At 33.6% G+C, this 24592-nt stretch overlaps 1 protein-coding gene across 1 annotated transcript; it reads right to left on the bottom strand.

Annotated features, from left to right (window-relative positions):
* Positions 1–347: 347 nt before the first annotated feature.
* On the bottom strand, positions 348–24461 carry LOC129227863 (zinc finger protein 271-like). The gene is made up of 3 exons (XM_054862482.1): positions 24278–24461; positions 651–1154; positions 348–493 (listed from the first exon to the last, which is right to left on the bottom strand). The coding sequence occupies exons 1-3, from the start codon at positions 24459–24461 to the stop codon at positions 348–350; spliced, it is 834 nt and encodes a 277-aa protein (XP_054718457.1).
* Between the last annotated feature and the right edge of the window lie 131 nt (positions 24462–24592).

Below are 24592 nucleotides of genomic sequence, written 5' to 3'. Positions count from 1 at the left end.
GTAAACAAAACATGATAAATTAACAATCAACAAATATAAATTAAAAACACACTTTTCACCAGCATGGCTTCTTATGTAATCTCATCCTGCTTCATTCAACACTTTCAAACATTAATCACAGGAACATGGATTTTTGCCAGTGTGCACTCTCATGTGTTGCTTGAAATTTGAAGTCTGGGAAAAAGCCTTTGAACAGCATTCACCAGAATAAGGCTTTTCCCCCGGTATGCAATCTCAAATGTGTCTTCAAGCCTGTGGAGTCGGCAAATGACGTTGAACAAAATTCGCACGAATAAGGCTTTTCCCTAGTATGAACTCGCAAATGTCTCTTTGTGCAGAAAAGGCCTTTATACAACATTCACATGCACATGGTTTTTGCCAGTGTGAACTCTCATGTGTTGCTTTAAGTTTGAAGCCTGGGAAAAAGCCTTTGAACAACATTCACAAGAATAAGGCTTTTCCCCGGTATGCAATCTCAAATGTGTCGTCAAGCCTGTGGAGTTGGCAAACGACGTTGAACAAAATTCACACGAATAAGTCTTTTCCCTAGTATGAACTCGCAAATGTCTCTTTGTGCAGAAAAGGCCTTTATACAACATTCACATGCACATGGTTTTTGCCAGTGTGAACTCTCATGTGTTGCTTTAAGTTTGAAGCCTGGGAAAAAGCCTTTGAACAACACTCACAAGAATAAGGCTTTTCCCCGGTATGCAATCTCAAATGTGTCTTCAAGCCTGTGGAGTCGGTAAATGAAGTTGAACAAAACTCACACGAATAAGGCTTTTCCTTAGTATGGACCCGCAAATGTCTCTTTAAGTCTGAAGGTGCAGAAAAGGCCTTTGGACAAGATTCACAAGAATAAGGCTTTTCACCAGTATGGACACGCAAATGCCTCTTTAAGCCCGAACTGGCAGCAAATGTCTTTGAGCAAGATCCGCAAGAATAGGGCTTTTCACCAGTATGAATCCTCATATGTGTCATTAAATTTGAAGATTGAGTGAATGACTTAGAACAATAGCCACACAAGTACGATTTTTCACCAGTATGGACATTCAAATGAGTCTTTAAGCAAGTGGAGTCGGAAAATGTCTTTGAACAATATTCACACTTAAAAGGCCTTTCCCCACTATGGACTCGCAAATGCCTCTTCAAGTCTGAACCGGAAGAAAATGATTTTGAGCAATGGTTACAAGAAAAGGGCAGTTCACCAGTATGGACTGCCAAATGTTTGTTTAAGGATCTATAGCCAGAAAATGATGCTGGACAATGTTTACATTTAAAAGGCTTTTCCCCACTATGGACTCGCAAATGTTTCTTTAAGCGTGAGCCATCAGAAAAGGCTTCTGAACAATATTTACACAAAAATGGCTTTTTCTCCGCATGAATCCTGATATGTGTTATTAAATTTGAATTGTTAGAAAATGCCTCAGAGCAATGTTTGCAAGGATATGGCTTCTTGCCAGTATGAACGCTTTTATGCTTCTTGAGCTCTGCAACGCAAGAAAATGCCTTTAAACAATGTTCACATGAATGCTGCTTTTCACCTACAACGACTTTTATGAGATTTGCCATTGCTGAATTGTGTAAAAGTGCGTTAGCAGAAAATGCATAAGATTGGATTCTCGCAAAGAGGGATTTTCAATTTCACTATCAGTGATGACGTACTTGAAAATGCCTTCAATCGGAAACCACAAGAGTTGAGTGTTCATCAAATATGACCTCTTGCATTTGTTGGGGCACAAAAGAACAAACTACAGTAGAAGACCATTATAACGCACACCTTGGGACCAGAGTTTTTGCGTTATACAGGTTTTGGCGTTATATAGGTCATTCACAAGTTTTTAAACTAATATTCAGAATATATATATATTAGCACTTCAGAATTAGTTCTATCTGCAATGAGTATTTAAAGCACTTATATTACAATGAGTCATTCACAAATAAATATGTTTCTTTATTACAAGAAAGTGAAATATCCTGCACTTCTGCTACCTTCATGGTTTGCATAACAGCTGCATTTTCAAGAACCATCTGGTATTTTCTGCTTACTGTGGATGCTAATTTTCATTTAAAAGCTTTGAATTAAGATGAAAAGATGAAAATCTGATTCAAAATTTAATTTTCCTAACAATTTTTATGGTTGCAAGGCAAAACAGAGGGATTTTTTAAACTTCAAAACTTATTGTTTACTTCTGAAAAGTTGTGCGGTTTATAGAGAATTGCATTATACAGGTCAGCATTATAAAGGTATTCTACTGTAATTGCACTAAAACTAAATTCCTAAATGTTAAATTATACCCCAGGTTTTTTTTATATTTTTTATGTCATTTAGATGAGTATAAGAAAAAAACGCAATGTTGGACATAATTATCAACATTATGGAACAGACTCGGGGGCTTTTAGCAACAATCACTTTTTCATATCAGTTTGGGCATTCTTACTGTTGACTGCTTGGCTGAGGAAACACAACTCTTCATTAAAGTCTTGAAAGTCAAGAAAATTGTACTTGAACTTCTTAAAACTTTTATTTCATTCAACTCCTTCCGAGGTGTTCAAAAGCGATATCACAGTTGTCCGATGTTTGTTATGCTTGTCGAAATCTGACGTCTGGTTTAGGACTGAAAATAATAAAAACAATTAATGTACATAAAAAAAAAAGACTTTAATTACAATCAGGGAGAAATATTCAAAGAATGTTTCAGAATTAAATATTTTGATCATAAAAAAGTATATGGGGAAAAAATATGAAACAATCATATAATTAAACATTAGAGGAAGCTGCTGTAGGCTCTACCTACGGACGTTGGTCGGGAAATTCCGGGCATTGTCAAGAGAGATGGGATGTGTGTGGGGGGGGGGGGGGGGGGGTTAAACGTGAGGGTCTCAACCCTCTCCAATATATCAGGAGGTTTCAATGCTATCAAATGAACAAGTAAGATTCTATCACTTTTTCAATTTTAGAAGAACCTAAGTAAAAAAAAAAAACATAAATACAAATACAAATACAAATGTGACGACCAGCAACAGGCTCTGGGCCCAGCTAGGCTGGTCCTAGTCAATTAATTAGTCCCCAATGAAGATCAATGGCCCTCTTAAAGCTATCCACTCCCTTGCTCATTACCGCCTCTTCCGGTAAGCTATTCCAAGTGCCCACGACCCTGCTAAAGTAGTAGTTTTTCCTGATTTCCAAGTTAGCCTGAGATTTAAATAGCTTAAAACAATGACCCCTTGTCCTGCTTTCCCCGCAAAAATTTAATCCATTTACATCTTTCATTTTGATAAATTTAAATAACTGAATCATGTCCCCTCTGACTCTCCTTTGCTCCAGGCTATACATGTTAAGCCTATTAAGTCTGGTATCATAATCTAAATCTGAGAGTCCCCGTACTAATTTAGTTACCCTTCTTTGAACCCTTTCCAATACAAAAATATCTTTCTTCAGATAAGGCGACCAAAACTGAACAGCATACTCCAAATGAGGTCTTACTAAACTCCTATATAAAGGCAGAAGAACTTTCTTAGATTTGTTTGAAATAGATCTATTGATGAACCCAAGCATTTTGTTGGCTTTGTTACTAGCAATACTGCACTGCTGACTAAACTTGAAGTCCTGATTTATAAAGACACCCAGATCCATAACATTTTCTGCCTGATTTATCACTGAACCCTGTAAACGATATCTCATACGCTTATTTCCATGACCTAAGTGTAGCACTTGACATTTCCCTACATTAACTGCCATACCCCATTTATCTGCCCACTTAGTAATATGATCTAAATCCTCTTGTAGCTGTTTTACTTGTTCTTCATTTTCGACAATCCCCATAACTTTTACATCGTCAGCAAAACAATTCATGCTTCCAGAAATATTTTCATTGATGTCATTCATAAATATAATAAACAAAAGAGGCCCTAAAACTGATCCCTGAGGAACCCCACTTAAAACATCACTCCAATTAGAATGATTTCCTCTCACAACTACTCTTTGCTTCCTACCAGTAAGCCAATTTCTAACCCAAAGTAAAGTTTTTCCTCCTATTCCAATGTCAGCTAACTTGCTGAGAAGAGCAACATGCGGTACCTTGTCAAAAGCTTTTTGAAAATCAATATAAACAACATCCACGCATTTTTTGTTATCTAAAGCTGAGGTAACCTTGTGGTAGAAATGTAATAAATTAGTAGTACAGGATTTACCTTTCCTGAAACCATACTGCAAACTAGTCAACAGACTATTAGTCTCTAAGAACATCATGATCTTAATTTTGATCAAAGTTTCGAAAATCTTACAAATCACCGAAGTCAAACTTACAGGTCTATAATTCCCAACAAGACCTTTAGACCCCTTCTTGAAGAGTGGCGTTATGTTAGCCAGCTTCCAGTCCTCTGGCACCGTCCCCGAGTTATAAGAAACATTGAAAATATTCAAAATAACATCCACTAATTCCTCTGCACATTCAACTAGAATTTTTGGATAGATATTATCTGGTCCCGGAGCTTTAGTTGCTTTAATCTTTTTCAAATGAAATAAAACCTCCTCCCTGGAAAATACAAAATCCTCAAGCTGTATAATAGCTTGTGTCTTGTTAGTGTCAACTGTTGAGATACAGTTATCGTTAAACACACTGGAAAAAAAGTTATTTAGAACATTTAAAATACATACATGTATAATTTTTTTTTTTTTTTTGTACATCGTGGATTCATTATCATTGTAGGTATCATGTTACCCTATGTTTTCAAGATGTTGTTTCTGATTTTTAATCTCATTAAACTGTGGTCTTGTTGATCACATGATGTTTGTATGCCTCAGGTGTGGCATGCAAAACCAAAATGGCATGCTTTTGTACCCGAGACACATAACCATGTGTACCCACGGACGGTAATTTTTAGTATTCTTGGGTCACACTTGAGTCTTCTTACAAAGTGAACTACCTCAAAGCGGTGCCTTTTCATCACCATCTGAAATTTACTATCAAGAATGATGATGAATTTGAACTAGGGCTTGAAGATGTATAGTTGAAGTTACCTCCACCTATTGTATGATCTACCAGACCGTAAATTCCAGCTGTTTTCATTTGAAGTCGACTTTCCTGGGTTTTTGTTTGGTTAATCTAAACTGAGTTTTTGTAGTGAATTTATTTGGTTGAAGGTTTCAATTTTCATATAAATTGAAATCATTATATAGGTACATAGAGAGCCATAGTAGTCACATATCCAGTTAATTTTTTGTTTAAAAACATAGTAGGCTTTCTTAAGAGTAACTTATTTTTTTCAAAGAGCTCACTGACATTAAAAATGAAGGATAATTTTTATAAAAAGGTCAAAACCTTAGGTTTTTGTTTAATTTTCAAAGTTTAATTTCTGTTAATTTTTTTCTTTTTTGTGTTATTTTCAATGGAAATTTGAAGTATTTCAATATAAAATGGCTTATGAAAATGTATTGAGTTCCTCAGACCTATTTATCTATTTATTTTTATATGTCTATGGATACAAAGACCCCTGTCCGCAGGTGAATGGGGTGTTGTATCCACGGACAAAAATGGTGGTTTTTAAGAGAAAATTTTTTGCAGTTGAAAGCTTTAAAATTTTTATCTGACAAAAATTGCCAAATTAGATGAAAAGTTGTACATTCCGCTAGAAATGTTTACCGATTGATTACCCATTCAGAGACCAGCAAAAATTGAAAAGTAAATTTTGTCCATGGGAACATTAGCTTCCCCTACATATAAATAGAGAGTAACCAAAATGTGCAAAGCTTAAAAAATTCCTAATTTATGAAAACACTTAAAATACTACACAAAATAAGAATGTTTGAAATGTGTTTAGTTACAAGAAATTGCAGAATACACAAAGTACCAGTAACTGCTTGAAAGAGCAATCACCGATTCTGATGCATGTCTTATACTTGCCCTATAGCAAGCAGTGCACATTGACAAAAACATCTTGTGTATCTTCGAAAGCCATGGCAGCAACAGCAAACCTTGTCCAAAAAGGTCCTTTTTGCTGTCGACTGATTTATTATTAGGGTTCAAATATATCATGATATTTTTGATACATATCCAATATTTTCACTCAGTGCAAATAATAAATTAAATTTAAAAAAAAAATATTTTAACAAACTTACTTGTACTTTTTTGTCTTCATCATAGTTTATTTAATGAATTTTAACTCACGGTTTTAGTTTCAACAGTTGTAAATATACATTTATACATTTGATGAAGAAACAATTTATATTTTTACATAGAAAACTACCTACTACTTATACATTAGTAACTTAAATGTATATACTCGGATTGAAAAAAAAAAAAAAAAACTTTTTGGGACTGTTAATTAAATGTGAATACATTCCAATTTTTTTTCTTCCTTTTTTGAAAGCTTAACTAAGGGCTAACTAAATCATAAAGTTGGGTGTTGTTCACTTAATTTTATTCATTGGAATAAAATATTTTTAAAACCATATAAGCTGGTTGATTGAATGCTTTTCGATGCATAAACACATTTATAAACTTTCTCAAAGATAAACTGCTCTATTTAAATTAAATACTATACTATTAATTATGATTTACAAAAATAAGTTGTTCAAATGAAGAGTAGAAAGATAAGCATTTCTTTGTAATAATACTAAATGCCAAATAAACGTAAATTCAGGCAACAAAAATTGCATTTTAGTAAAATACTTTTTTTCTTCATATGCCCTAGAATTTTTTTACATTATATGAGTGGAAGAAGAGAATAATCAAACCCTATTTCTTGTTTTCTAACTGAATCATTCAATGAAGTAATAATTTTTCTTTGCAAAATGTAGCTATGATTAAATATTATTTGCATCTACTTTCACTTTATATTACATAAGTACAAGGCATATTTTTAAAGTAAGTACCATTTTGAAATAAAAAAAAGAACAGGTATAGATAGAACAAAGAAATTTATTGCACAAAACTCTACCACCTTTACGCTATTCTTCGACATTGCTCCCATTATTTTCCAAGCATTTGTCATAGCATGGTACAGGTTTTTGTATACCTATTCATAGAAAATTGCCGCCTGCATAGTCAACCATGGGGTAACATGTTCTGTCAGCTCATTATTGCTGTTGTGCCACAGATCACCTAGGGAAGACTTTAAATGCGGAAACAAGTGAAAGCTGCTGTGAACAGGGAAGACCAGAGAATGTTCAAAATTGAAAAACGTCCCAGCCAAAGCCCTGTAAGAGCCCTCATGGTTGACTACACAGGCGGCAACTTTGTATGAATAGGTATACAAAAACCTGTACCATGCTATGACAAATGCTTGGAAAACCACGGAAGCAATGTCGAAAAATAGCGTAAGCGTGGTAGATTTTTGTGCAATAAATTTCCTTGCTTTATCTGTACTCATGCTTTTTTTATTTCAAAACGGACCTTACTTTAAAAACATGCTTCGTATATACAAAGGGCGGAAAAAATATATATTTTATGATAATATAATTGATACTTTAAAAAATAATTAATTAATTAAATGCTTACATGCCTAGCTATCTCTGAGCTTCGATTGCACAAATAATCGTTTATTTCTTCCTCTAAGACATCATTCTGTTGTGTTCCTTTCTACATGCATCAACAAAAGAGCTTCTAAGTTTTCCTGCGACAAAGAATTTCTTAACTTTGTTTTTATAAATTTTTAGTGAGAAAATGTTTTTTTGCAGCATACTTGCATCATTGGAAGTGTTAAAACCTACTTGTATGCTTTGAAGAATTCCTCATAACATGAAAAGTACATTTGAAATTTTTGAATAGTGTGAAATGCACAAGCTACTCAAGTTTTACAAAAAGCATTTTTTGTCAATCCAAAAATTGCGGATAACAAGTAGGAATTATATTTTCTGAAGGTTTTTCCTCCATTTCTTATGATGGTTTTTCCAAACTTTCTGCACCATAAATTTTCCTAACATCATCAGTTCCCTATTTGCCCTTTTTGGTGGAAGGCTGTGTGAGGCTGCAGCACACTTCCTGCTTGCAAACTCAGTGAAACCAAAGTTTTCGTTTTTATTTAGATAACAAAAAATGTGTGGATGTTGTTTATATTGATTTTCAAAAAGCTTTTGACAAGGTACCGCATGTTGCTCTTCTCAGCAAGTTAGCTGACATTGGAATAGGAGGAAAAACTTTACTTTGGGTTAGAAATTGGCTTACTGGTAGGAAGCAAAGAGTAGTTGTGAGAGGAAATCATTCTAATTGGAGTGATGTTTTAAGTGGGGTTCCTCAGGGATCAGTTTTAGGGCCTCTTTTGTTTATTATATTTATGAATGACATCAATGAAAATATTTCTGGAAGCATGAATTGTTTTGCCGACGATGTAAAAGTTATGGGGATTGTCTAAAATGAAGAACAAGTAAAACAGCTGCAAGAGGATTTAGATCATATTACTAAGTGGGCAGATAAATGGGGTATGGCAGTTAATGTAGGGAAATGTCAAGTGCTACACTTAGGTCATGGAAATAAGCGTATGAGATATCGTTTACAGGGTTCAGTCATAAATCAGGCAGAAAATGTTATGGATCTGGGTGTCTTTATAAATCAGGACTTCAAGTTTAGTCAACAGTGCAGTATTGCTAGTAACAAAGCCAACAAAATGCTTGGGTTCATCAATAGATCTATTTCAAACAAATCTAAGAAAGTTCTTCTGCCTTTATATAGGAGTTTAGTAAGACCTCATTTGGAGTATGCTGTTCAGTTTTGGTCGCCTTATCTGAAGAAAGATATTTTTGTATTGGAAAGGGTTCAAAGAAGGGTAACTAAATTAGTAAGGGGACTCTCAGATTTAGATTATGATACCAGACTTAATAGGCTTAACATGTATAGCCTGGAGCAAAGGAGAGTCAGAGGGGACATGATTCAGTTATTTAAATTTATCAAAATGAAAGATGTAAATGGATTAAATTTTTGCGGGGAAAGCAGGACAAGGGGTCAATGTTTTAAGCTATTTAAATCTCAGGCTAACTTGGAAATCAGGAAAAACTACTACTTTAGCAGGGTCGTGGGCACTTGGAATAGCTTACCGGAAGAGGCGGTAATGAGCAAGGGAGTGGATAGCTTTCAGAGGGCCATTGATCTTCATTGGGGACTAATTAATTGACTAGGACCAGCCTAGCTGGGCCCAGAGCCTGTTGCTGGTCGTCACATTTGTATTTGTATTTGTATTTGTATTTTGCTTCGTTGGAAGAGACATCGAGACGATATAAAAATCCCCTCCCCCCTCCCGGACTAAAACCCTGGCCTTGTTACTGAGCTATAGAGAGAAGAGCGCCGTTTTAAGGTTAGATGTCCAAAATACACGTCATGGTTCAAAAAAGTCTTGAAACTAAGGCATTAGCCGAGAATTTTAATGGAAAGGTTTATTAGGTTCAATTGAGTTCAAGTCAGCACTGAATAGTTACTTATTGCTGTTTTAACTATTCATGAATTGATACTTCAAAAAAAAAAAAAAAAAACTATGAAGTATGCAACTTTGAATTTGAAAAACGTGGGAAAAACTCTGCCACCATTTTTTCTTTGGGTGAAGGAGATAGATTTGGATGGGAATGGGAAAAGCATATTATATTAACGTTTTTTAATAAATCGATGAATGGAGATAATTTTAATTTTAAAAAGTCCTGTTACTTAGTTTTATGATCTCAAGTCGTCTTATTTGTATATTTCATACAGTAAACCTTATGGTGCCTGGCGCTGCAATACCCAGGGAAAAAATCGACTAAGGCAAAAATCACTTAACGTTGAAAAAAACCACTTAATTCAAATTAATTGATTTAAATCAATGATTTTTTAATCACTTGATTTAAATCATGATTTTAGCACGATTTAAATCAAGCTTATTTAAATCAACAAATCCTGGTTTAAACAAAAAGAAAAAAACGTTTGGTTTTTCAAAAAAAAAAAAAAAAAATCTGTATTTATACCAACCCAGCACAAAATGATTGAATTTGGTCCACTTTCATTCGAATCCGTTAACAGTGCGGAATTATATAGCATTTAGACGGTTTCTACAGCTATAGATAGCCAAAAATAAATATAAGAGCATTTTGTTTTTTTAAAATATATTGCATAGATTTCATACTTTATTTAACTATCACCTACATTTCACAATCATAATTTTTAAAACCCTTTAGAGTTTTTAAATTTACTTTTACTGTGAAATTTATACGATTAAAACAGTTTTGAAGCATCAGTTAACATAATGTACAGCAGGGCATATTTTAATGGGGGTTTTTTTTTGGGCAATTGCCCACACAGTCAAATAAAATTGCCCACCTACATTTTCCTAAATTTTTCCATCGGTTATGTGTTTCTATATATTTTTATTTTTCTATAAAAATATAAGCGTGACCCCTAACCGTTCCTACAAGTAAAGGTTTTTTAAATAAAAACTATTAAACAACAATGTCTCACACTCCAAAACTCATAGATGGCAGCACGTAAACAGAGTTTTGTAGATTGACGTCACGTAATCTTCCATAGGTAGCCATTTTTTTGGGGGGGAAACCAGCCCCATGTGTCCTGTACAAAGCTTGTAATGGGTGGTCATTTGAAGCATTCGTTTTTACGCTCTCTACTATATTCTGTGTTGCAGTTGCATTTGATCGATTATGCAAGCATGAGTGCTAAAAGAAAATCACAGCAGCAAATTTCTATTAAAGATGCATTTTTTTGGTGAACCTAAGAAAAAGAAACTAGATTCAAATGGTTCTAATGGTTGTATTATAATGAATGAAATTTAAAAAATTCAAAAACTCAGTGACTGTTTGAACTATTTTAAACGCTGAGTCACAGCGTTTATGTTCTTTACACTCTTTTCCTATCGAACAACGGCATGGAAATAAGTGTACAAGTTATTATTTGCAAGGTTCAGTCATTAGTCAGGCAGACTAAGTTACTGATCTGGGGGTCCTAATAAGTCAGGATTTAAAGTCTAGCCAACAGTGCAGCATTGCTAGCAACAAAGCCAATAAGATGCTTGGGTTTATCAATAGATCTATTTCAAACAAATCTAAAGAAGTTCTTCTGCCCTTATATAGAAGTTTGGTAAGACCCCATTTGGAGTATGCTGTTCAGTTTTGGTCTCCTTATCTTAAGAAAGACATTAATGTATTGGAAAGGGTTCAAAGGCGAGCTACAAGGCTAATAAATGGACTTTCTCACTTAGACCATGATTCCAGGCCGAGAAGGCTAAAAATGTACAGTCTTGAGCAAAGAAGAGACCGAGGGGACATGATTCAGTTGTTTAAATTTATTAAAATGAAAGATGTTACGGGGCTAAAGTTTAGCACTGAAAACAGGACAAGGGGTCATTGTTTCAAGCTATTTAAATCTCAGGCTAACATGGATATTAGGAAAAATTATTACTTTAGCAGGGTAATGGAACCTTGGAACAGTTTACCGGAAGAGGTGGTAATGAGCATGGGTGTAGATAGTTTTAAGAGGGCCATTGATCTTCACTGGGGATTGTAAATTGACTAGGACCAGTCTAGCTGGGCCCAGAGCCTGTTGCTGGTCGTCACTTTTGTATTTGTATTTGTATTAAAACGACCATTAGCAATAATTTCCCTTATTCCAATTTTCACACCCCAACTCTTTTTTGACGATTATTCAACTAACATAAACTGCACATTTACAGTCCCCCCCCCCCCTTCTGAGGAAGTTGGAGTTGCCCACACAGTCAAATTTCGATAAAATATGCCCTGATGTACGGCAGGATGCTAAGGTGATAAAAATGTTTTTTCTCCACTATTGGAAATAAAAGATAAATAATAATAAACTTATGTGTGTTAGCAATATAAATTGGCAATTATTTAATTAATGATTTAAATAAAATTTTAAACAAATACAGTGACCTCTCACTTATACGCGACCAAAGGGGACAACGAAATTTTCGCGCACAAGTGAGATTCGCGCATAAGTGAAAAACCCCAAAAATAAGCTTAAATACAGTAAGTTATCAACAGTTCTAATAGTACACTACTGATACTAACGAATAAATAAGCACATAATTTCCATTTATGCATTGTAATTCAATAAAAATGTAAAATTTGAAGTTGCACGTTTTTTTTATTTTTTACACACTGTACAGTACGTAAGCGAATTCCACAATACCTAAAAACTGTCGCGTGATCAGTGTCATAGTCTGTGAGGATACAAAAGATCCTCGATAGGCTATGTCAATGCTTTCCGCTTCACCAAGACTTTTCGCATGTAACTCGTTCTCCCCTCTCGATGTCAATCACAAGACTGACTGCACCCCCAATCGCACACTTGCGCGAAAAAAACGCAATCTTGGAAACACTTTCGAACATAGGAATAAAGGTGTGTGAAAGCATTCCAAGAGACATCAAGACTAGTACAAATCTTCAGATAAGCAAAGCGTGAATAGGCGATTTAACTAAAACTTGAAAAAAATTTTATCGCGCATAAGTGAAAGGTGCATTTTAGGTTTCGTGTATAAATGAACAAGAGTTAACATTGTTTTCCTATATCGCTGGCCGGGCCCGTGAGAAAAACACGCATAAGTGAAAAACGCGTAGGACAGAGGTCGCGTATAAGCGAGAGATCACTGTATTTTTAATTTTTAAAATCTATAAATTTTGATTAGCAAATTAATCTTAATTATTGTAGTTTTAATTGGATTATCTGTTGTCACCTGTATGAATCAATATAATTTGCACTTTATGCCTCTGATTTAGCATTCCTCCACTTTTAAAGTTCATGTAACCATGGACCCCACTCCCCTTTAGCAAAGTTCCAATTAAGTGCTTGTTACAATACACTTTTCACTTTTAAAAGCACGAAAATGGATTGAAAAGAGGATTCAGTTTTAACAGTTTATAAGAAATTCTATGTTTTAATATTTCCTAACCAGTCGTCTTGCCATACTTACTGTTGAAGAATTGTCATTAAGAATAAAAGAGGACTTTCAAACTCCAACTAATGACTGAATTTAAGAAGTATTTAAAAATCTCTATATATATCTCTAAGTTTTTCCATCCATAATGTTTTCATTACAGTCTCAGAAATGTCATTGGTCGCCAAAGATTTCATTTTATGCAACAGATGACTTGGCTTTAAGTCACCAATTTCCACGCCAGCAAAAAGACGTTTCAATCATTTGCTTTCGCTTTCTTTGAATAAATTTAACAAACGTTCTTTTGTAAGTGAATATTTATTCTCGGATTTATCAGCGATAATGTCCCATATAGTTTCTAAATATTTCGGCTCTATCTGCGAAACGATGTAATTAAATTTAGTTGCTTCATTTGTTATATTATTAATTTGGAACTGCGATTCTATTTGAAAAAACCAAATTTCAGGTTTTTCAGTCCAAAATGGGGAATTTTTATGCTCACCTTCATAGCTTCGGAAGAATTAACGCTATACAACTGGCTTTCAGTCTTCGAGTTTTCATTTTTTTTAGAACTTGACATAATATTAAAAGAAAGTCCGGGTCACCAAAAAAATGTGGCCGCTAGTATTTCTTCTTTATAATATATAACACAAATACACAAATATTAACTCAAGTTTCCATTATAACACTTTTATTTTATATTCCTAGCGGCTGTTATTTCTATGGAACGTCTACAACCATTTCTCATTTTTCACAACCACGTTTTCCATCAACGTGAAAGTGTCATTTATCTATTTACCAAAAATTAATCAAGGCTGTGCTATGTCCCCTACAAATATATTGTGTTAATAAAAAAATAAGAACAAGTTTAAACTTACTTGTTTTGATAATATGTAAAGATGTAGAACAAATTGAAATTTCTATGTTGACAAGCTTCCTGGATCTCAGCACTGAACAAGAGAAATGTTTATTCCCAGGTCGAATTCCAAAACGTATTTATCTTTCTCTCAAGAATCCTACAAAGAGAGTTATAAGTTTTCAAGCACGAAATTCGAAAACCCCCCGGTAGCAATTATTTTTACACATTAAACTTGCGAAATTAAATTCAAAACAACACTATTACATTTTATTTCATTAAGCGCCAAGACGCAGTGTTCAGATAAGATAGATAAATGGATTCAGAGTCCCTACTCTTCAGAAATTCAAATAGAGACTCTGTTGATCCCCAAGTTAACCATTCGCTTCACACCACGTTTTCATATAGGAATACTAGCTCCACCCGAATGGAGTGGAATTTTTTAAAAAGATTTCCTACTATTTCCGGTAGAATTTTCACAACGGCATACCCCCCCCCCCCCCCCGCAACCTATAATTCGGTCGTTTGTCTGTTGTCAATCACCATAGAAGTTCAAATTTGCGTTTCGTCATCGTTACTCTTCAAAGCAAAAATTTGCACAAGAAAAAAAAAACTCAGTATATAATTTCTATTTCACACTTTATAAATTCATCCCACTTTTGTAAGTGTTTTTTTTTTTCTTTTTTTTTTAACTTGACAAAGAAACTTGAATAAAGGGCTAAGAGTGGGCAGTAACTTTATGGTTTTGCTCCCCTAGGAAAAATCGAGGATCTGCAAGGGCGTATTTAAGATGGGTGCCGAAGGAGCCCTGGCCCCTCCCAAAATAAATTTGAAAGTACTCATTGTGAGTGGATTTTAATATTTTCAAGCTTAAATTTGAAACGGTCCCTGGTTTTGCTTCTCTTTTGAAGCACAATAAAGACAAAGGAAAACAATACTCATTAAATAGCTACATCAAATGTATTAACTTTTGAGTTAAAAATCGTTAAACGTTAAAACGTAAAACGTTAAATCGTAAAACGTTAAATCGTAAAACGTTAAAAATTCTTTTACGCTGAATGAAAATTCAGCGTAAAAGAATTTTTAACGTGAAAGAATAAATAGTGCATACATTTTTGTCATCTGTTGAGAAACCTCTAGAACTGCTGAAGTTGGTATAGCATTGATTGTGATATGTGATGAGTTATTTTAAAAAATATTTAAATGATGTTTTCTGACATTAATTCTTGAAACAATAACAAAAAAACGCACAACCATTAAAATAAATTTCTGGTTTAAACTTCAAAAAAGTGGCAAAAATACAATAACTTTTAACATTAACATATTAAAATATTTTTATGAACATTAAAAACCATTTAAATTCTTATTTAAATTGCTTTAAATCCATTTCTTAAAAGCATTATGATCTCCAGCTAAAGACTCGAAAAAATCAGAATTTTGATTAAGAAATGTAAAACATGTTTTTCAGAATTTCAAATTAAAAAACCCGATTTAAATTAGATCTTAAAAGGCGCTAACATTTTAGTAAAAAGTCATAGTAGCTAGTTACAATCCGCGGCAATCCCCCTCCTCTCCATTCAAAACGTTCCAGACAATATACTCTAAGCATTTTTAAATGACCCCAAGCTAAAATATGACCATCGAATTCGCCTATCACTCTGCTGCCCCTACCTTGTTTTTTGGAAATGATGCATCTTTTTTTTTTTTTTTTTTTTTTTTTTTTGGAGCTTTTGAGTTTCATAGCCATTATTTCTGTTTGGAGGGAAAGGGAGCATTATATTAACAGGGTTCGTACTCACTTTCAGAAATAAAATGAAGGATTTTTGGAGGCGTTTTGAAGGAGTAAAATGAGATTTTGAAGGAGTACTAATGGGCTGTCCTTAAATGGTGTTGCACTTTTATTCATCGTATTTGACCCCCTTCCCCTTTGTCACAAAGTGTCACACTTCAGCTTATTACTCCTCGTCACATGTCATAACATATTGTTGTAACAACTATGTGATGTCACTTTTTATCACCCTCTCTCTAACCCTTGTCATATTTTCATAAACCTGGCTCCCCCTCAAGTTATAACATCACTCATGGATGACCCTTTTTACATTGTCTGAACTGCGATTTACTAAACAATTGTTTTCTTTAACACAATTGCTTAATATAGTACATCTACTAATGTATTTTTAAATATTTAAATAATAATTAGAAAAACTGACTTTTGCTGCTGAGAGTGTGGTGGAGGGAAAAGCAATAGTTATAAAACTTGAAAAAAAAAAAAAAGCTAAGCAGCATTTAACCATGTTTTACTTCACTTATGAAATGTCTTAGTAATCTAATAATATTTTCACCTTCAACTTTTACGACTCCTATACTCAATTTGTAAATCACATTTTTATGAAAAAAATAAATATACGAAATTACTACATCAAATCGTAAATATACCTTTGCCCTAGTGACGATGTTAAGTTGTCGACTGAAGTATTTTAAGTCACTGTCATAGAGGAAAATTAAGTCGTCTTGAACTAAAAAAGAAGGAGTTTTGAAAGAATTGAAACAAAAATGAAGGAGTTTGAAGGGCCCTTTAGGAAAATTTCCTGAATGAAGGAGTATTGGAGGAGTTTTGAAGGAACGTACGAACCCTGATTAATAACCATTAACACACATCTGAGAGGCTAGGGAGATGGAAAGTTCAAAAGCTTAAATTTTTGTAGCAAGAGTATCGGACTCACAACTCCTATGAGCCTATTATGTCCACGAAAAAATTTCAAGTTGTAATTATTATTATTATTATTATTATTATTTTTAAATCTTGGAAACACCGCAGATTGCATACGAGTTGCACTGCAGAGCTTCGCAAAGAAACGAACTAGACCAAGGCTATAAATTCACATCTACAAAAAAAGAAGTCATAAAAAATTTCCGGTAGATGACGCATCATATTTGTTTGTTGCTGTAATTTCGAGTCAGTGAAAACCGCCTGGTGGGTTAGCTTTCTGTTAGAATATGTAATAACGCTTAGCAGACCCATTGTTTAAAAAAATACCGAGGAAGGAAAGCTTGTAATTCAAAAAAAGTTCCATTCCTTTAAACAGCTGAACCTTGTAGATATTGTTACATTGCCCATTAGGAAGCTCAAACCCTTTTCCCGCAGGGAGTAGTAATTAACCGTTTTAAGAGTTGTGGTTTCATAAACGAAACTGAAGTGACCAACGAATGGGATAATTTTGAAATCTTTGTTAATGTGATCTGGGAGGAGATGAAATATTACTTGAATATATTGAAGAAAATGGAAACTACGTGTGAATCCTTGTTCTACCAAGCGATTTTTCAAGCTGTTCGTGGAGAGCCTGCTTCTGCAGATTCTGAAGAAGATAATGATGAAGGATCTTTACCACTCCAACTAATAGGGAAGTTGCAACCTATTAAATGTTCATATTTTGGCTATTGGATATTGTTAATTGACCCTCAAAACTAAAAAATTCACCATCGCCGAATTTTAGAACACCGTGGTTGATTTTTAATGAATTTTTAAAAATCCACGCGCAAAAGTGCGCGCTTCTGAAACGTCACTAGCCTACGTCACAGGGCGCGAACGCGCAGCCTTCCCCCGAAGATCCCTTGTTTTCGCTAGGAATATTTTGAGCGCGCTGATATTTATATTTTTTAGAAATTCAATAATCCTTTTGAACACACTATGGAGACCGGATTCGTTAAAGCACAATCTAAATAATCTTCCTCATGTAACATCAATGAGGATATTCGAATATTTCCGAGAGGATGAGAGGTTTAATGTTCCAAAAACGCGAGAAGTTAAATGCGAGGAGATAGCCTTTTACGTTTCGTCTTCGAAGTCGAATGCGTGACCTTCGGCTTCTGCCCTACCGGAAGGCGCATAACGTCACTTCCTATGCCATCTGACGTCACAGGCGCTTGAACTTTAAAAATTAATTTAAAAAAAACTACTTATCGTATCGCAAAAATTTTTTCACATATGATGTCCATACATGTTACTCTATCATATAAAAATAAAATTGAAAAATCGAAAACTTCCCTATTATCAAGTATCATATTTTGCAAATATTTTACTGCTGAAGCATTAGCTTCTGAATAAATAAATACATGTTACTGGCAGAAATTGGGCAAATCAGCTGTCAATTATTTCCCAGGAACGTTAGAGTCATTTTAAAAGTAAAGTTGTCGTATTTCACTCATTTCTTCGTACAAAGTATTTCGACGGCTCTCTTACATATCGTGTGGTTTCCTGGTCAACATAGTTGGCGTTCATTAAAAGAGACAAAAACATTGAATTTGTAGGCGTAGGAAATGGGGAGGGCAAGTTAATGCAATAAGCAAATCGAAACTTGCACAGTATGCTCTCCACAAGGAAGTTTCCCGCAAATTTTCCTTTGAAATTTATTCTTTAAAGAAACAATAACCTTTCACAAAAAAAAAGCTAGATTGTAGCAACATACGCTTATTTTGTCTTCAACTGGTTTTGAAGTGGATTCGTCCAAGGCCGAGCACCAACAATCCTGATCTGACTATATTTAAATGTTTGCAAAGAGATTTTTCACTGCCTGATACATTTGTGCTACAGAGAGATGGTGGTCGAACTGGAAGCAGAAATGGAGCACTCTTTTTGTACGTTATAATTTAAGTATTTAATGTTGTAGATGCATTTGAGCATTATTTCTATACCATGGTATCTTTTTATTGTCCCATGTTTGATTCATCAAAAATGGCACGTTGAGATTTTGACTCTAGGGGATTTAATCTCGGGTACCGTGATGCCAATACCTAAATTTTCATTTTTATCATCACTGATACGTGTATAACACACATTACACCTCACCTATTTTACATGTTTCTCTTAGTAGTTTGTCGAATGTCAAAAGTTGCAGCTTAAGTTTATTCTGGGGGAAACATTCAATGTGTTTTCCCTGTATGAATATACAGAATCACAAACGAATGAATACTAATATTTGAAAAACAACATTAATATCCCGATAGTTTCATCACACGTGTGGTTGGGGACAAACAAATGAAGATAATGGAAAATAAAGAATTCACAATAACTGAAATAATAGCAGTGACTGAGTTTTGCTTTTTATATTAAAAAAACAAACACTTCTCTTTACCATTCATAACTTGGACTTTAAAAGAAAAAAAAAGCAAAGTTGAACAACTAATATCGATCAGAAATTTTATGCTCTTTAAATTAAACTTCGAGATGCATGTCAAATAAGGATACTCTCCAGAAAACGTAACTTCTGAACGCAAATCATTTTTTTTTCATTCTTACATGAAAGTGTTACTTACTAGAAGTAAATATAAACAATACCCAGTTAAGTTCCAATCATTTTACTCATAAATTAAAAAAATGCCTTATTCTCGGAAATAAAAAAAAAAGAAAAGACTTTCAACATTTAAAAATCGAGGCCAATTTAATATCAAAGTAGTTATTTTGTTAATTGTGCAAACAATCAGCTATTTTAATGATTAGTGAGAATATAATATTAAGCTCTCTTAATTAAAGTACAGCTTAATTAGTTTAGTAAATTTGAGGATATACTGGCAATTAATAATTTTGCCAGAATGCCCGTTATTAATGTATTTCCCCTCCATCATTTGTTTTCATCTCAGAAATAATGACATTGATAAGGTTTGTCACGGAGGTGAGGAATTTCCAATTAATAAAGGCCTAAATAGATACATTTTTCAGGGATTTTTTTTTTTCGTTGATACAATCTGCACATGTTTATCATATGAAAACATGTTCACTTCTTTTTTTACATTAATTTACATCCCTGAAATTGAAGTTCATGGAGTTGAGAAGTCAGAATAACCCACAATAAGTTTTTAAAGCAAAATCTGTCTTCTTGTTTTGCGACAAAAATCTTCAACTACGGCTGAAAATAAACAAGGGGGCTCCCTTGTATCATGGAAAATAAAATTTGATGTCATTACTGCCACATGTTAATGAGGAATGGCATTATGTGTTTAGGTAACCGAGGTGAGAATTTATTGTGTGACATGACTCCTTGTCCTATTAAAAGTAACTAAAACACAATATTAAAAAAATAAATCGACTTAAACAATTAGTATTTCAGACACTTGTGAAAGGAATAATAAACATATAAGTATATAATTTTAATTTAAGCTATTAAGCAACATAAACAGTCATACAAGGTGTGTGACATGTCACGGAGGTGAGAATTCACATGTTGTGAACCAAAAATATACTAAAATAAAAATTAAAAAAAAATTGTTGGTAAGTTTAAACAGATATATTTTTGATGAAATTAAAAACCATTGTTAAACGAATAGTTCCTTAAAGTTTTTACTGTAAAAGGCGTGTGACAGAAAAGTTACACTTTTTGAAGAATGACTCATAAAACAATTTTTTTTTCCTTTTACAACACATTAAAAAAAAAAAAAAAAAAAAAAACTGAATAGCAGTTTATATATTGTAGTATTGTTTTTAGTAACATCAATTTAAAAAATATATCTGCATTTTCCCTGTTTCATCAGGTTTCCCTGTGGCATTGCAACTGTGAATTTTTATATTTAGGCCAGTTTTGGAGGTAACATTTGATCCAACTTCACCCATGTAACTTGATCTTAATTCTTCCATCTAATTTGCTAGTGAAGGTTTGAACTAATCCTTACACTAGCTTTAAAGTGGTGTACACATGGAAGAATCTAACTTTTATTATAAACGCAAAAGTTTGTATATGTATGAATGTCTGCTACTCCTTCACGCAAAAACTACTGAATGGATTTTAATGAACCTTTACAATAATATAGCTTATACATCAGAATAACACATAGGCAATAATTTATAAAGATATTGTGTGAATGGTCCAAAATATATAACAACAGTGTCAAGCAAGTAGGAAAAAATTCTGCCACCTGCCAGCTATTCTGGGGTACAAAATTCTTATATCAAAATAAATTTTTATCTCTTCTGGTTTTATATAAACTGCGTTGCGTATTTGAGTTAAATTCTTTTTTCTACGGGGGACAGTATTTTCGATTTGCTCTAGAGCTCTAATTTTTTTTTATTTTTATTGTGTTCTTTTTCTTTGAAGAAAAGGGAAGAGAGCGGGATTTTTATTTGAACGTTTTAATTAAAAAGATCACATCGGGGTCGATGTGAATAAAATTTGTGATTAAAAAATGTGAATAAAATTTGTCTTTCACAGCATTTATTTAAGTAAGCTGATTATAACTCGCGCAAACGATGGCAGAAATCGGTCATCCCCCCTAGAGCTGTTGCCACCAAAAATTGAACCAGTGCTTGTTTCAGGGTAGGTTCACTTGTATACCAAATAAATTTCATCTGAATCATTGCATTACTTTTTGAATGAGATATAGCAGACACAATGAACGAGAAAGAATGTTTGACTGCACCATTCGCTTTGGACAGATTGGCACGAAGAATGATTCAGCACTCTTCCCTTCCGAGGACTACCAGCGTAGAAAATTTTGTCTGAACCCTTGCTTTTATTCTTGAGATAGCAATCGTTAATAAATAGGAAAAACGCTCGACTATTCCACCCCTTTCCTTTTCGAGGAATCGGCCTAAAAACTAAGGGGCACTAATGCACATGGGCAGAGTCTCATCAAGTCATCGTGATGCTGAGGTCTTTGTAAAATTTGGTGCACCCAGGGTTTGAAAATATCATGATATTTTCAAAAATATCCGATATTTTGATATATATCGGATATTTTGATATATATCCGATATTTTCAATCGGCCCAAACTCAAGTCTTCAAAATAGTAAATGCATCTTCAAAACACTCTTTATTTTCTTATATTGTTATTACAATATGTAGACATAAAATTAAGATTTCTTTTATTATGTATATCTAACATTTAATTGGACATCTCAATCAATTTTAATGGAATTAATTTCGCATTAGCTGTTTCACTCATTTTTCTTCTGTTAGCTGGTTTTACACAGTTATAACATGGCTGAGAAATAAAAAATATGCATTAGTTGGTGCATAGCCATAGAACATTTTCTTTTTTTCTGATCAATGTTTAATATTAAATTAAGTACTTTTGCTTGGAATTAAAATTGTTACATTACTAATAACTTTATGAATATATAATAAAAAAGGAATATTATATTAACTTTGTTATATTAAAGATGTATTTATACATGTTAAAAATATAGTACTTAACTTTTTGGTTATTTTCAAACATAAATGAACAATATTACTATGATTAATATAATTTTTATTTTGAAAATACTGTGGTTGAAAAAATAAATATCAAAATATCATATTTTCTAAATAAATATCGGATATATATCGTGATATATATCATGATATATATCTATTGATATATATTGGCGAACCCTGGGTGCATTCATCACAAGAATATTCGCACACTTTGAAAGAAGTAATTTCCAAAACAGGGCCGAAAGAAAGAAACTTAACCTTATTGTGGTGCACAGGACTATGATCTGCAGGACTGTGACTTAATCAGGCCCTGCACATGAAGGTAAATTAGTGCATAAATTTTTGTAAATTAGTTCTTAAGCTAGAGCGACCAACAAAAAAAGGTTCCCCTTTATTTACACAACCCAGAGAGACGTTTTCCAAAATTGTCAAAATGGATTAATTTCAATATGCGTAAATTCGTCAAAATTGGAAAATGTTCACGAGTACTTTCTTATGCGTACAAAAAGGAAACAAATAACACAAGAAAATTACATACATTCATTAAAGAAAGGAAACAGACTACGGAAACACAACTTTACATTTCACAATTATCACATTTTTTGTTTTTGATACAAATAAAGCCTGTTTCAGAAAATACCATAAACAACTTTTTAGATTCAAATATGCTTTGCAGGCGGAATTCCGTAAGAAATAAAAAATAGTAAACTGAAAAAATGTAAAACACTATTTAACTAGCATAGCCACAACAAAAAAATAAATAATTAAATGAAATAATAGCTTTTAAAACTTACAATAAGAAAAAATAAACGAAAAAAGATCCTAAATGTACAACCATTTTTTCATCAAAGTTTTTCATTTGAATCATCTAAAAGTGAAGGGTTGTATGAGCAAAAATTAAAAAAGAGATGGTGAAAATAGCATTGATATGAGCAGTTGAATATGGCATGATAAAGAAAAACTTTTCACTAAAAATCTAAGTACTAAAAATCACAGAAGAAGGATCTGAACCTGAAACAAATACAAATGTAACGACCAGCAACAGGCACTTAGCCCAGCTCGGCTGGTCTTATGTCAATTTATTAGTCCTCAAAAAATAAATAAATAAATAAATAAAAAGCTTCATATGAAAAAACACTTTAATTCGTTATCAATACTTTAATTCGTTAAATACTTTAATTTGTTATTTGCCGGTATGAAATATCAAATGTTTCATTAAGTTTGTAGATATAGAAAACATCTTAGAACAATATTCACACGCGTATGGCTTTTCCCCTGTATGCATTCTTAAATGTGTTCTTAAATTTGAGGATGTACCAAATTTCTTTGAACAATATGTACATGAATATGATTTGGCGCTGTTGTCATTATGTAACCTCATGTGGCTCTTTAAGCTTACAGCATTGGAAAATGTCTTCGAGCAATATTCACAAGAATATGGCTTTTCACCAGTATGAATTCTCAAATGTCTCCTTAATTCAGAAGCCCGCAAAAATGTCTTTGAACAAAATTCACAGGAATGGGGTTTTCTGCCAGAATGGATCATCATATGGCTCTTCAAACCTGAATTGCGAGAAAATGCCATTGAACAGTGATCACACGTATATGGCTTTTCACCCGCATGGACTATGAAATGCGACTTTAAGTTTCCATACTGAGAAAATGTTTTTGAACAATATTCACATGAATATGGCTTTTCGCCAGTATGCACCCTCAAATGCGTTTTTAAGAGTGCGGGTACAGAAAATGTCTTGCCACAATACTCGCACGAATACGGCTTTTCACCAGTATGGGTTCTCAAATGTATCTTTAAATGTGAAGCTTGAGAAAATGCCTTTGAGCAAAGCTCACACGAGAATGGCTTTTCACCAGTATGAAACCTCACATGCGTCTTCAATGCTGAAGCATTAATAAATGCCTTGGAACAATATTGACATTCATTTAGCTTTCTGTCGGCATGTATTCTCATATGTGCCTTGAAGACTCGATATACGATAAAGCCCTTCGAACAATATTCACATGAATAGGGCTTTAGGCTAGTATGTCGACCTAGATGATCCCTTAATGTTGATGGGTTGGCAAATGTCTTCGAACAAAATTTACACAGATATGGTTTTTCGCCCGTATGCACTCTCAAATGCCTTTTTAAAGCTGAAGAGCACGTAAATGTCATCGAACAATGCTCACACGAATATGGTTTCTCACCAGTATGAATTCGCAAATGTATCTTTAAATAATAAATTCTTGCAAATTTCTTGGAACAATACTCACACGAATATGGCTTTTCGCCAGTATGGATTCTAGTATGCAATTTTAAATTTGTCGAGTTCGTAAATGCCTTCGAGCAATAGTCACACGAATGGGGCTCACCAGTATGAACCATCAAATGCCTTTTCAAATGTTTAGCCCTAGCATATGACTTTGGACACATGTCACATGAATATGGCTTTTCACCACTATGAACTCTCAAATGCATCTTTAAATCTGAACTTCGAGAAAATGCCTGCGAGCAGCATTTACAGGAATATGGTTTTTCTCCAGTATGAGCCCTCATATGTATCTTTAATAGTGATGGGAAAGAAAATGCTTTTGGACACAGGTCACACGAGTATGGCATCTCACCAGTATGAGTTCTCATATGTATCTTTAGCTGTGATGGGAAAGAAAATACTTTTGAACATTGTT

The sequence above is a fragment of the Uloborus diversus genome, chromosome 8, assembly GCF_026930045.1.
Source record: "Uloborus diversus isolate 005 chromosome 8, Udiv.v.3.1, whole genome shotgun sequence".
Taxonomy (NCBI): domain Eukaryota; kingdom Metazoa; phylum Arthropoda; class Arachnida; order Araneae; family Uloboridae; genus Uloborus; species Uloborus diversus.
This window is presented reverse-complemented; position numbering and strand designations above follow the sequence as displayed.

Coding starts and splice junctions, on each gene's coding strand:
- LOC129227863 (XM_054862482.1), bottom strand. CDS start 24,461: ATGAGGGCTCATACTGGAGAAAAACCATATTCCTGTAAATGCTGCTCG. Junction 1,155..24,277: donor GCATTTGATGGTTCATACTG/GTGAGCCCCATT, acceptor CTTCCGGTTCAG/ACTTGAAGAGGCATTTGCGA. Junction 494..650: donor GGCTTTTTCCCAGGCTTCAA/ACTTAAAGCAAC, acceptor CCAACTCCACAG/GCTTGACGACACATTTGAGA.